General features: G+C 33.0%; 3 protein-coding genes and 3 long non-coding RNA genes across 8 annotated transcripts in view; 3 read left to right on the forward strand and 3 right to left on the reverse strand.

Moving 5' to 3' along the window:
* Positions 1-7,101, forward strand: part of LOC135129508 (E3 ubiquitin-protein ligase HERC2) — a 105,377-nt gene extending 98,276 nt beyond the window's left edge. Inside the window, 2 exon segments of the mRNA XM_064056673.1 lie at positions 5,987-6,395; positions 6,442-7,101. Coding sequence (XP_063912743.1) covers positions 5,987-6,395; positions 6,442-6,591 — 559 coding nt within the window. The 3' untranslated portion in view covers positions 6,592-7,101.
* Positions 550-1,676, reverse strand: LOC135129377 (uncharacterized). Its single transcript, XR_010280567.1, has 3 exons — positions 1,567-1,676; positions 980-1,485; positions 550-925 (listed from the first exon to the last, which is right to left on the reverse strand). It is a non-coding gene; the product is annotated as an uncharacterized LOC135129377 (long non-coding RNA).
* Positions 7,102-7,580: 479 nt separating the features above from the next.
* Positions 7,581-8,349, forward strand: LOC135129513 (ATP synthase membrane subunit K, mitochondrial-like). Its single transcript, XM_064056677.1, has 3 exons — positions 7,581-7,691; positions 7,748-7,840; positions 8,181-8,349. The coding sequence occupies exons 2-3, from the start codon at positions 7,751-7,753 to the stop codon at positions 8,256-8,258; spliced, it is 168 nt and encodes a 55-aa protein (XP_063912747.1). The 5' UTR covers positions 7,581-7,691; positions 7,748-7,750; the 3' UTR covers positions 8,259-8,349.
* Positions 8,350-8,356: 7 nt separating this feature from the next.
* On the reverse strand, positions 8,357-10,051 carry LOC135129509 (fidgetin-like protein 1). Its single transcript, XM_064056674.1, has 3 exons — positions 9,915-10,051; positions 8,528-9,869; positions 8,357-8,476 (listed from the first exon to the last, which is right to left on the reverse strand). The coding sequence occupies exons 1-3, from the start codon at positions 10,046-10,048 to the stop codon at positions 8,357-8,359; spliced, it is 1,596 nt and encodes a 531-aa protein (XP_063912744.1). The 5' UTR covers positions 10,049-10,051.
* A 180-nt stretch (positions 10,052-10,231) lies between these two features.
* Positions 10,232-11,343, forward strand: LOC135129546 (uncharacterized). Of its 3 annotated transcripts, none has more exons than XR_010280600.1 (3): positions 10,244-10,498; positions 10,556-10,676; positions 10,725-11,343. It is a non-coding gene; the product is annotated as an uncharacterized LOC135129546 (long non-coding RNA). The 3 variants fall into 3 exon arrangements; XR_010280599.1 differs by having other exon boundaries at positions 10,247-10,676; positions 10,725-11,114; positions 11,161-11,343; XR_010280598.1 differs by having other exon boundaries at positions 10,232-10,676.
* Positions 10,940-11,825, reverse strand: LOC135129547 (uncharacterized). The gene is made up of 2 exons (XR_010280601.1): positions 11,696-11,825; positions 10,940-11,633 (listed from the first exon to the last, which is right to left on the reverse strand). It is a non-coding gene; the product is annotated as an uncharacterized LOC135129547 (long non-coding RNA).
* Between the last annotated feature and the right edge of the window lie 287 nt (positions 11,826-12,112).

Here is a 12,112-nt window from a genome sequence, read left to right on the forward strand (position 1 = left end):
GAAAATTTTCGAGATCTTTAAAAAACTTTATTTTCGGACCGAATTTTACCTATTTTTTCGAAAATTTTGGTCCTCGGTTGTCAAAACGTTATGTTTGTCGAATCAGCTCGTCGGAATGAATTTTTTTGATGATTTTTAGGCAATTTCAAAAATCTCAATTTTTTAATATGAATTTTTTAGTTATTCGAGCACCCTTCCAAAATAACCGACAGACATTTTCTTGAAGACTTCGACTTGTAGAAGTTAATTTCGGCTTCATTTCTTCAAAAATTTCAACAATTTTTCCAGAATAGATGAACTTAAAAATGACAATTTTTAAGATGATATTAAATTTTCAAATTTTTAACAGGCGTTCTTTTTTTAAATTGACTACATGTTATGTAGTTAAATTAATAATTACAAAGATGATGAAATATCAGGAATGTTGCATCCTTGTGTCCTATCTCTATCTCTAACGTCGGTTGGAAGATAATAATCCAAGATTATTTTATTGTTGCAAAAATTGTGCAATCTATGTGGTATATACATTACAGGCACAAAAAAACAGTATAACTTTAAAATAATATATATTGGTCATATTAAGTGTTTTTTTAACATTGGTATATTTATATAATTTTAAAAAGCTATAATAAACATCACAATTACAATATGAAGACATCATTATTACTGTTTTTTCAACCATATTCAAAAACTCGAACCAGCGATTTCCGAACCCTGTTAGGTACCCAGGGACGATAGGTACAAGAGTCCTGTTCCATGCAATCGGACATCATGCGGTTGGATTCCACCTTGATAATTTCGGTAAAACCCTTTAAAAAACAAATCAAAGCGGGCACTAACACGAAAGAAAGAATCAGTATAATCTTCGAAATATCACCGCCATCTTGTCGCATTTGTTTTTTTGTTTTCTTGAAAAATTGCTTCACTGAAATATAGGCACATTTATTTTAGCGGTTAAATTGTGATAACTACCGCTTACCTCCTGTTTTCATGGCTTTTTTGATCTCGTTGGGAGCCATCTTGCAATGAATTTTTCAATACTCGAACAAAGGAATTAATAAACTTGAAGACGTTGTGGGTGCGATCGTTTTATTAATCTTTGATTGATATTGTTTTTGCTTTTTGTCACTAATCTTATCTGGTATGAAGTGTGAAAGGTTCTTTACGTACATTAAGATGACGTCATATCAGGTTTTTTTTTTTTTTTTGGTTGACACTACTAGGTAAATGTAATGTTTATAAAAAATAAAGACGTTTAAAAAAAAACTTTTAAAATATTCTAATATTCGAAGTCCCAGATATCATACACACTTCTGGTTTATCCGTTTTTCAGCTCATTCAACCTTGTCCATATTTCACTTTGATAAACAACTATTCCCCCTATTACAATAATTACGGCGAAGCAAAATCCAACCATTTTTAAATCCCGTATAATATAAAGCATCCGGTATGGGCGTGTGGTCACCCTTATCCACATTTGCCTTACTGTAAGGGACATTCAGGTTATAACAAATATAGTAACCTGGACGTGTTGGAGCAGACTAGAAATAATTAAGGGGTACTTACATGACTCGAATATCGTTCTATACAACATAAGAAAAAATAAAGTTATTTTTCGCCACAAACACATCGTTTATTTGTTATGCTAGGAGTAGATAGAGAGGATCTGATCTAATCATAACAATACAAAATCCCCAATACTTATCTCGGGAAAGATGGAAAGGAATTTAGTACTGTGATTGCGTATTTAATAACGGATTTAAACTGTTTTAAATTCACTTGATTACTTAGTTTCGCGTAATTTTGGTTAATTAATTAACTCAATAATTTAATTTTATATTTTTTCATTGAGTGATTTATATGTGAAAACTGGTTTCCCCCTTTTTGTGCCTCATGTCTTACTTATCTTAACAATTTAATCTAACGTTAATCAGATGTCACAAATTCATAGATATTTTTTTAATGTGTAATTCAGTATCAGAGAGGGTTTAAAATCAATAATGGCATTGTTGTTATTTTTTTATTTCGACTGACAGCTTAACGCTAATTCTATAATAAAAAAAATTCGATACTTCAAGTTTCATTTTTCAGTTTTTAAGTCTCATTTTTTCGGTTTTTTCAAGTTTTCTTTATTGTTTCAATTTTCGATTTCTCAGTTTTTTGAGTTTTGGATTCAATTCAAAATTTCGGTTTGAGTAAATTTGTCCTTTTGTTGAAAAATTAAAAAATGACAAATCGAGAAAATGAAGAAATAAAAATTTAAAAATCCAAAATTTGAAAAATTTTATATCGAAAAATTGCAGAATTGCTTCGTTTTGTCGATTTTTCAATTTCTCGATTTTTAATTAATCAGGGTTTTCAGGTTTCAATATTACAATTTTTCGATTTTTCAATTTTTCGATATTTCAAGTTTCATTTTAAAATCTGTGTATCTTTGATTATTTAATTTATAGAAATTTTTGTTTTCCGTTTTTTTCGATTTTTCAATTTTTAAATTTCGATATTTCAAGTTTCATTTTTCAGTTTAAGTCTCATTTTTTCGGTTTTTCAAGTTTTCTTTATTTTTTCAATCTTCGATTTCTCAGTTTTTGTGAGTTTTCAATTCAATTCAAAATTTCGGTTTGAATAAATTTGTACTTTTGTTGAACAATTAAAAAATGACAAATCGAGAAAATGAAGAAATAAAAATCCAGAATTTGAAAATTTTTATATCGAAAAATTGCAGAATTGCTTCGTTTTGTCAAGTTTCAAGTTTCATTTTAAAATCTTTGTATTTTTGATTATTTAATTTATAGAAATTTTTGTTTTTCGTTTTTTTCGATTTTTCAATTGTTTTCTCAATTATCCCATTGTTCAATTTCTCATTTCTCAATTTTTTCATTTTTCGATTTTTCAGTTTTTAAATTTCGATATTTCAAGTTTCATTTTTCAGTTTTTGAGTCTCATTTTTTCGGTTTTTTCAGGTTTTCTTTATTTTTTCAATTCTTCGATTTCTCAGTTTTTTGAAGTTTCAATTTAAATCAAAATTTCGATTATATTAATAAATTTGTCCTGTCGTTGAACAATTAAAAAATGACAAATCGAGAAAATGAAGAAACAAAAATCCAGAATTTGAAAAATTTTTATATGGAAAAATTGCATAATTGCTTCGTTTTATCGATTTTTCAATTTCTCCATTTTTAATTAATCAGGGTTTTCAGGTTTCAATATTACAATTTTTCGATTTTTCAATTTTTCAATATTTCAAGTTTCATTTTAAAATCCTTGCATTTTTGATTATTTAATTTATAGAGATTTTTGTTTTTCGTTTTTTTCGATTTCTCAATTTTTAAATTTCGATATTTCAAGTTTCATTTTTCAGTTTTTAAATCTCATTTTTTCGGTTTTTTCAAGTTTTCTTTATTTTTTCGATTCTTCGATTTCTCAGTTTTTTGCGTTTTCGATTCAATTCAAAATTTCGGTTTGAATAAATTTGTCCTTTTGTTGAATAATTAAAAAATGACAAATCGAGAAAATGAAGAAATAAAAATCCAGAATTTGAAAAATTTTATATCGAAAAATTGCAGAATTGTTTCGTTTTGTCGATATTTCAAGTTTCATTTTAAAATCTTTGTATTTTTGATTATTTAATTTATAGAAATTTTTGTTTTTCGTTTTTTTCGATTTTTCAATTGTTTTTTCAATTTCTCAATTTTTTTCATTTTTCGATTTTTAAATTTCGTTATTTCAAGTTTCATTTTTCAGTTTTTAAGTCTCATTTTTTCGGTTTTTTCAAGTTTTCTTTATTTTTTCAATTCTTCGATTTCTCAATTTTTTGAGTTTTCAATTTAATTGAAAATTTCGGTTTGAATAAATTTGTCCTTTTGTTGAACAATTAAAAAGTGACAAATTGAGAAAATGACGAAATAAAAATCGAAAATTTGAAAAATTTTATATCGAAAAATTGCAGAATTGCTTAGTTTTGTGGATCTTTCATTTTCTCGATTTTTATTTCGTCAGTTTTTTCAGGTTTCAATGTTATAATTTTCACATTTGACAGTTTCTCGTTTTTTCGATTTTTCCATTTTAAGATATTTTTATTTTTTGATTTTTCAATTTTTCAGTTTTACAATTTTTCGATGTTTCAGTGTTACAATTTTACGATTTTTTAAATTTTTAAAATTTCACTTTTAATAAGTTTGTCCTTTTGTTGAGAAATGAAAAAACGAAAAATTGAGAAAATGAAAAATTATAAATAAAGTACTTCCAAATTATTTTGTTTCTTGGATTTTTTATTTTTCAGTTCGAGATTTTTAAATTTTTAATTGTTGATTTTTTCGTTATCCGATTTTTTAATTTTTCAGTTTTCGATTTTTTAATTTTACAGTTTTTCGATGGTTATTTTGACATTTTTGGATTTTTCAGTTTAAATGTTTTGTATTTCTCGATTTTTTAGTGTCTAGATATTTTAATTTTTCGATTCTTCAACTTTTGAATTTTAGAATTTGTCGATTTTTCGATTTCTAGAAAATTTTGTTTCCGTATTTTTCTATTTCTGGATTTTTAATTAATCAGTTTTTCGATTTTAGAGTGTCTTTTTTTCAATTTTTCAAATATTCAGTTGTTTTTTCAGTTCCTCAAGTTTTAAGGTTACAATTTTTGCTTTTCCAATTGTTGACCTCTTTATTGTTCGATTTTGAGTTTCTTTAGTTTTTCAATTTTTAATTTTTTGATTTTTCAATTTTTCGATGTTTCAGTGTTACAATTTTACGGTTCTTTAAAATTTCAATTTTAATAAGTTTATCCTTTTGTTGAAAAATTAAAAATAAAGTATATACTTCCAAATTATTTTGTTTCTTCGATTTTTTATTTTCTCAATTAGAGATTTTTTAATTTTTGGTTTTTTTAATTGTTAATTTTGCGATTTTCATTATGATTTTTATTTTTCGGTCAAATTTTTCCAATTTTTCGTTTTTTCGATTTTTCATTTCTCAATTTTTAATTCATAACCTTTTCAGCTTTCAATTTTACGTTTTTTTTTTTTTTCAAGTGTACAATTCTTGGCTTTTCAATTATCAGATTTTTCATTTTCTCTATTTTTTCAAATCTTCGATTTCTCCGGTTTTTTTTTTCGGTTTTTCAGTGTTTCGTCTTTTCGATGTTACAATTTTTCAATTTTTCCATGTTTCTATAAATTAAACAATCAAAAATACAAAAAAAAATCAAAATCTAACTATGAATTAAGAAATAGTAAAAGAGAATACTATTTTTGTTTTTCGTTTTGTCAATTTTTCAATTGTTTTTTCAATTATCTACTTGTTTAATTTCTCATTTTTTTTCATTTTCAACATTCATTTTTCAATTTTTGATTCTCATTTTTTCGTTTTTTTTTTTTCAATGTTTCTTTATTTTTCAGTTCTTCGACTTCTCAATTTTTAAATTTTTTTGATTCTTCAATTTTCAATCATTTTTAGACGCTTCAATGATACAATTTTCTGGTTTTTAAATTTTTGAATTTTTCAAAATTTCGGTTTGAATAAAATTGTCCTTTTGTTGAACAATTAAATAACGAAAAATCGAGAAAATAAAGAATTAAAAATTGAGAATTTGAAGAATTTTATATTGAAAAACTTCAAAATTGTTTCTTTTTGTTGATTTTTTCAATTTTTCGGTGTCTCGATTTTTTAGTTTTTCAATTTTCATTTTGAAATTTTTGCATTTTTAATTTTAAAAGTTTCGTATTCTTCATTGTTTCAGTGATACAATTTTCCGATTTTCCAATATTTTAGTTGGGATAAATTTGTTCTTTTACTGAAAAATAAAAAAGCACGAATTGAAAAATTAAAAATACTGAACGTTTAAAACTCAAAAAATTGCAAAATCGGAGAACTAGCAAAGCAAAAAATGGAATAATGAAAACGTAATTCGGCGTCCCCTTTATATAACTCGTGAATATTGCGTAGTTTGCGCTGATATCACAGATGTCGCTGATGAATTGTTTTTTTAGATTGCATGAATTCGACGAACAAGTCAAAGCCGTCCGCGACGGCATGTCCAAGGTGGTCCCCGTGCCCCTCCTCTCCCTCTTCAGCGGCTACGAGCTCGAAACGATGGTCTGCGGCTCCCCCGACATCCCCCTCAACCTCCTAAAATCCGTAGCAACGTACAAAGGCGTCGACAGCAGCGCCCCCCTCATCCAGTGGTTCTGGGAAGTAATGGAGGAGTTCACCAATCAGGAGCGCTCCCTGTTCCTGCGCTTCGTGTGGGGCAGGACGCGATTACCGCGAACCATAGCCGACTTCCGAGGCCGAGATTTCGTTATACAAATCTTAGACAAGTATAATCCGCCGGATCATTTCTTACCGGAAAGCTACACCTGCTTTTTCTTGCTTAAAATGCCTCGATACTCGTGCAAGGTAAGTCGGGTTCGATCAGAGTTAACGTACTAAGTGTGGGTTTTAGCACGTTTTGCAACAAAAATTGAAGTACGCCATTCACTTCTGTAAGTCGATCGACAAAGACGAATACGCCAGGGTCGCCATGGCGGGGGATCTCGCCGTCAGTTCCAGTTCGGACGCTGAAAGCGATCCGGAGATGGACAGCAGTAACTAATATCTACGGACCCGTCCACTGTTATTTTTATGACTTGTTTAGTCTAAGTTGTCATAAATTATTTAGTGAGTGTTTAGGAGTTGTTTTTTTTTTTCTGAAAGAAATAATGCTTAGTTTTATGTGTTCCTATTATTTTATAACGATAAATACACTCAGAGCTTTGGCTTGCATTTGAAACTGTCTCAGAGGGATCTCGTGATGTTCTGTTTTTAGTAGGAGTACATTCCTTGAGTAATGACTGATTTTAAATTAGGCTAATGTTGATACTTTCTAAATAAGATGGTCAATTCATAAAGTTAACTTTTTACACTATTTTACAATGGATGTATCAGACAAGCTGTATATTTGCTAAGGGCCACCGTGTTTGCTACTGTTTTAGCTCCAGCAGATCATTTCGACGTGTATTACGTTTAAGCTCACTTTAGTTTGTAGTTTAGCTGTCTAGTCGATATTTAGTTGCAGTTCTTACTCCATTTAAACGTAATTGTTTAATAAATATGTACGGTATAACACCTTTATTGTCAACAGTCAGTTCCATACCTTTGGCGTCCCATGTACCCACGAAACACCGAACACCACTCCTTTGTCCCCCAGTTTACACAAACATAGTTTAGAAAATGTAGTAATCTATGACTCCCGTCATCTCCGAACCTTGTCAAAGTTATGGCGAATGACTTAGAACCATATGATGACCCTTCATTAAAAGGCATTTCGCGCTATTTCAACAGCAAAACAATCCGCGGACGCGCAAATGTAAGTCAAAGTCTGTTGTTTCACCCTATTAACGACTCTTTCAGGTAGCCAAAGCCACGTTCGCTTTCCTCGGTGGCGCGTTTCTCTTCCAGAAACTCTGCAAATGCAACTGTGATCAAAAGTAATTCAAGGGTCCCGCCATAACCGAAATTCTTGTATTGGCAATACTGCACTTATGTAACTAGACGAACGAATAAACATCCCTCCCGTTTTCTGTCTCTTTTTGACTACGCGAAACTCGCTGCGAGTGCGACAGAGACGTACGCGCAGTCACAGCCAACCACAGCAGTCATCGGCAAATTCTAGTGTGGAAAGAAATATCTTCAAGAATTTAAATCAGTAAAATTGTGAGTATTTTCGGCTTATGTGTGATAATAAGGGTAAAATGGGGTTGTTTGTTTAGACAATGGCCGGGGGAAGCGAGGCAGCAGAAGAAGCGAAACTTTCGGGGTTGTCCAAGATTTTCAACGCGCAGACCACTAGAGGAAGGGCGAACGTAAGTTTGTTGCATAATAGGGGTGCTTTGCGTAATTTAGCGTTATTTCGGAAGAATTAACGCCCATTTGACGAGTTTTTACTCTCGTTTGCAACATAACCTCAAATTTCGGAAAATTACGTGAAGGTTGTCGTTTATCGGTCAACTTGTAAATGCGGACCCCGCCAATACCTTGCACAACGGTTGCACAGTTTAAATCAACCAAAGTTTTGGAAAAGTGGCCAAAAATGACCATTTTTAGTCAGTCGCGCGATGGTCGCAGGTGGCTATGAAATTCAAAATGTCAATAAAGCGAGGTTATGTTAAAATTTTCAGTTATCGATTTATCGAAATGTTGCAGGTCGCCATGGCCACTTACGCCTCCGTCGGACTCCTAATAGCGTACTTCGCACTAAGACCCAAAAAAAGCAAGAAGTAATTTAGTTGTTCCTGTTACCTACTTAGTAAATATAGACTTTCGTTCAACATTTTTATTTCAGCAATAATAAATTAGAAGAAGGACAAGAAAACGTTCATTTATAAACCTGAACCGTAAGTCTTATCCCATACCAGGTACTGTTCTAAATCCTTAGGAGCGACGCTCGACCTTACCCTCATGAAAGCTTTGTGAAAATCGTCCATACTGAGCGCTCGGACCTACAATCACCTTATTAAACCCCATTTTGTTTAAATTGTAATAAACGGTACCTCGTCAGCTTGAATCTTTTCGATCATACTCATGTGGATCGACCTGATGGGGCCTAAAGCCGCTTCCGAACACAAACAGCGAATATCAGCCCCGGAATACCCGTCAGACAACTCCGCGACCCTTTTCAAATCCTCAGTGTTTAAATCGTGTCTCTCTTTAACTATCAATCGACTGACTAGTTGAAATCGAGCTTCAAAATCCGGCAAAGGTATGTAGAGCCTTTTCACAAACCTCCTTCTAGCGGCTTCATCCAACTCCTGCGGCCTATTCGTGGCCCCAATTAATAACAGCCGCTCTTCGCTGTCAGTGGTAGCCCCATCCAGCTGCACCAAAAACTCGGTTTTAATCCTCCTCGAACTCTCATGTTCGCTTTCGCTCCGCTGACACAACAAAGAATCAATCTCATCGATGAAAATAACCGCCGGTTGGTGACACCTGGCCACTGCAAACAAAGCCCGCACCATTTTCTCCCCATCACCGACCCATTTGGAAGTCAACGAAGATGCACTAATACTGAAAAAGGTGGACTTGCTTTGGGACGCCACGCATTTCCCGATTAGAGTTTTCCCGGTTCCTGGGGGCCCAAACAACAGAATGCCTTTCGGGGGGCGGCGCAACCCCGTGAAAATGTCAGGTCGCAGCATAGGCCACACCACAGCCTCCTGAATCGCGCTTTTCGCGAATTCCAATCCAGCAATGTCGTTCCACTCAATCGTCGCCCCCACGTCCATGATCTCCGATTTTATCAACTCGACCATTTTTGGGTCAATGTTTTTTAAACGATCGTCGACTTCCGCGGGCCATTCTTCGCTTTTTGAAGCCTCTTCACTGCTGTTGGATAGTAAAGGGGGCACGAATTTACTGTTGACGTTTCTACGGATTCCGAGTTTGCGTTTCGTGCCAGCGTTTTTCTTGGCGTTTTGTGCTTGGAGTTCGTCTCTGGCGGTCTTGAAAGACGCGGTTTGGGGGCTGTCGTCTGAGTTTGAACGCGATAGTGGCTTTAGCTCACATACTTTTCGTGGTTGATTAACAGCTCTTTCTGGTTTCTTTTTCTTGAAAGCGTCAACAAAAGTGTCGAAATCTGTCTTCAAGGCGGCTTCTGTTGTCGTGCAGGTGAAGTCGCTGCTTTGATAGCACGGTAATCGCTTGAGCATGGATTTAAGGTCGACGTTTTCGATGTTAGTTTTCAGAGGGACGGGTGTCCGGATGTTGTGTTTTTCGAGGATTGTCTTGATTTTGTCGTTATACAAGAAGGTGCTTTTTGTGGGGTCTTCGTCGAGGGTGGCGTAGTATTTGTGAAGGTTTTTTTCGAGGAGGTGGCAGCTGCTGGCGTCGTCTAGTCTAAAAGTTGTGGTCAGATGTGTTTGTGGATAATTTTGTACTTACTTGGATAATGAAAAGTTGTACATTTGGGTTAGGCATTTTCGTTGGATACCAGCACGCTGACTTGCGGTTTCTGCGTTGTCGGTAAAGAGCGATTTTTGGTAGTTTTTCGAAAATTCGGAGTCGTTCTGATCCATTTTCAAAATTATAACCTATATGTCAATTGTCAATCAATAAATAGAAAAGTCCCTAGAAAGTTACTAAAAGCAGAGAACGTAGAGAAGCGTCATAGTTTAAATTAAATGACGGTTGAGGACTCCTCGATTTATATTGGCAACAGTGTTTGTTTCTAACTAGGAATAAAATTAACTAAACTCAAATCCATAAGGTTGTAACCACTCCCTAGTGTAAATTTTTAAAAATTATTCAGTGTAAATCTGTCTTTTAATAACCTGGTGACATATTTGGTGACCTGTCAATATAATGTCAGTTCATTCATGTATTCGCGACACATGATTACGTTCGACTTCACTGCAATTCTTGCACTCCTGCACAGGTTATTTCATAATTATCATTGTAACTTGTCGCAATATTGTAAAAACTGATAAACAATTTTCAATAAAAACAGGATAACCTGAGTCTTCATGGTAATTATAATACAAGAGCAACGATAAATAGAAACGTGTTTTATCTTTCATCTGTAGAAAGAATGCCACCTGCTGTAATTTAGACTTGCAGTCGATACGTTTACGAATTACGATAAAATGAACCCAAAAATATTGTGGTCACGAATGAAATCAAATATTGGGCTGGTAAAAAAACAAGGTGAATTGATTTATTTATTGTTGCTGCTTCATAAAAATTACTTTACAGATGGGGAATAACTGAGATATTCAGAATTTGTTTAAATTATTGTACATGAGTATACGTGATAATTATATGTGTGGCTAACTATGACTCGAAGGATCAGCTCTCTCGACTGAAATGATCAATCTCGCGAGCAACACCAAAATTGTCTATAATGGGTAGATCACCTTAATTAGTTGCAATGGATGACCAATTTTTCATCAAAAAAATGGGACACCAACAAGTCTTTAATGTTATGTTTAATAACTCTAATATTTGGTACTACTTATTATTTACAAAATGTACAAGGGATTTGGTTGAAGGCGATAGGTCTGGCTATGCTCCTCCGTCCTGACGATTTTAGTGGTAATAATGAACAAAATGTAACTTCACAAAATTCAGAGGCTAAAATAATAGGTATGTTGAAAATAATTTGACGGCTTATTTAAACTTACTGTTACAGGAGTGGTTAGAAACATTGGGAACACATAGACCAAATAACCAAAAAGCAATTATTTTTCTGTTGTTAACTTTCTTAAATCTGAATCCCATGGATTTTAATACTCAACGTAAAGTATTTAAACTTGCTGTATATTCTGGATGTTCTTTCGCAAAAATAAACAAATCCTGAAGAGTAAAAAACTCATTTTTTTTTGTTTTTGTCAAATATACGGTAGGTTAGATCTTCTTTAAATTCCAAATTTGAATACCACTGCGATTTTTGTTTTGGTTTCCACTTTGCTTCTTGTAACGGTTCTCCAGATTGGTGTTGGGTTATAATTTTGTGGGCTTGACATCGAGAACACTATGGAAAGGATAGGAATTAATGATAAGTTTACAGGGAAAGTATGCAGTGCTTGAATTTAATGAGGGACATTTAGTTGTATTGTGTAGGATATAAAGAGTGGGTATAAAACTTGAAAAGACAATGTTGTACTAAAAAGCGAGATATACACTTTCAACTTGAGATAGTTAAAACTAAAAGTCGTTCGACATACCACCATGTTGTAATAACATGAAAAAAGTTCCGAATGTCGATACGTTACTCTCATAGTATAGTACTCTCTTTCCATGGTATAAGAATAACTACATACTGAAAAGATTTTTACAAGCTTGAATTCAAGTTCTCGGGAGGATGGGGATAAGCAAGTTTCAATTCATTGTGGCAGTTGGCAAGTGCCATTTTCATCTGCTTATTTACCACAATATGCCGTGTCGGTACCATTTTTCAATGGTATGGTTTAATAACAAACTGTGAGATATTTAAATAAAACTCTCTCGTGCGTAATTGTCAAATTTTGACATATGCGCCGCTACCAATCTGTTCATGTGAAAAACACCATTGGCTGTAATGCCAACCTTACAATTTAACGAGTGGTTACAACCTTATGGATTTAACTGTAGAAAAAAATGTC

The sequence above is a fragment of the Zophobas morio genome, unplaced genomic scaffold, assembly GCF_036711695.1.
Source record: "Zophobas morio isolate AGI-343-1 ecotype UQ-CSIRO unplaced genomic scaffold, CSIRO_AGI_Zmor_V1 ptg000016l, whole genome shotgun sequence".
NCBI classification, from domain to species: Eukaryota; Metazoa; Arthropoda; class Insecta; order Coleoptera; family Tenebrionidae; genus Zophobas; species Zophobas morio.

Coding starts and splice junctions, on each gene's coding strand:
- LOC135129509 (XM_064056674.1), bottom strand. CDS start 10,048: ATGGATCAGAACGACTCCGAATTTTCGAAAAACTACCAAAAATCGCTC. Junction 9,870..9,914: donor TACAACTTTTCATTATCCAA/GTAAGTACAAAA, acceptor CACAACTTTTAG/ACTAGACGACGCCAGCAGCT. Junction 8,477..8,527: donor AAAAGATTCAAGCTGACGAG/GTACCGTTTATT, acceptor AGGTGATTGTAG/GTCCGAGCGCTCAGTATGGA.
- LOC135129513 (XM_064056677.1), top strand. CDS start 7,751: ATGGCCGGGGGAAGCGAGGCAGCAGAAGAAGCGAAACTTTCGGGGTTG. Junction 7,841..8,180: donor CCACTAGAGGAAGGGCGAAC/GTAAGTTTGTTG, acceptor GAAATGTTGCAG/GTCGCCATGGCCACTTACGC.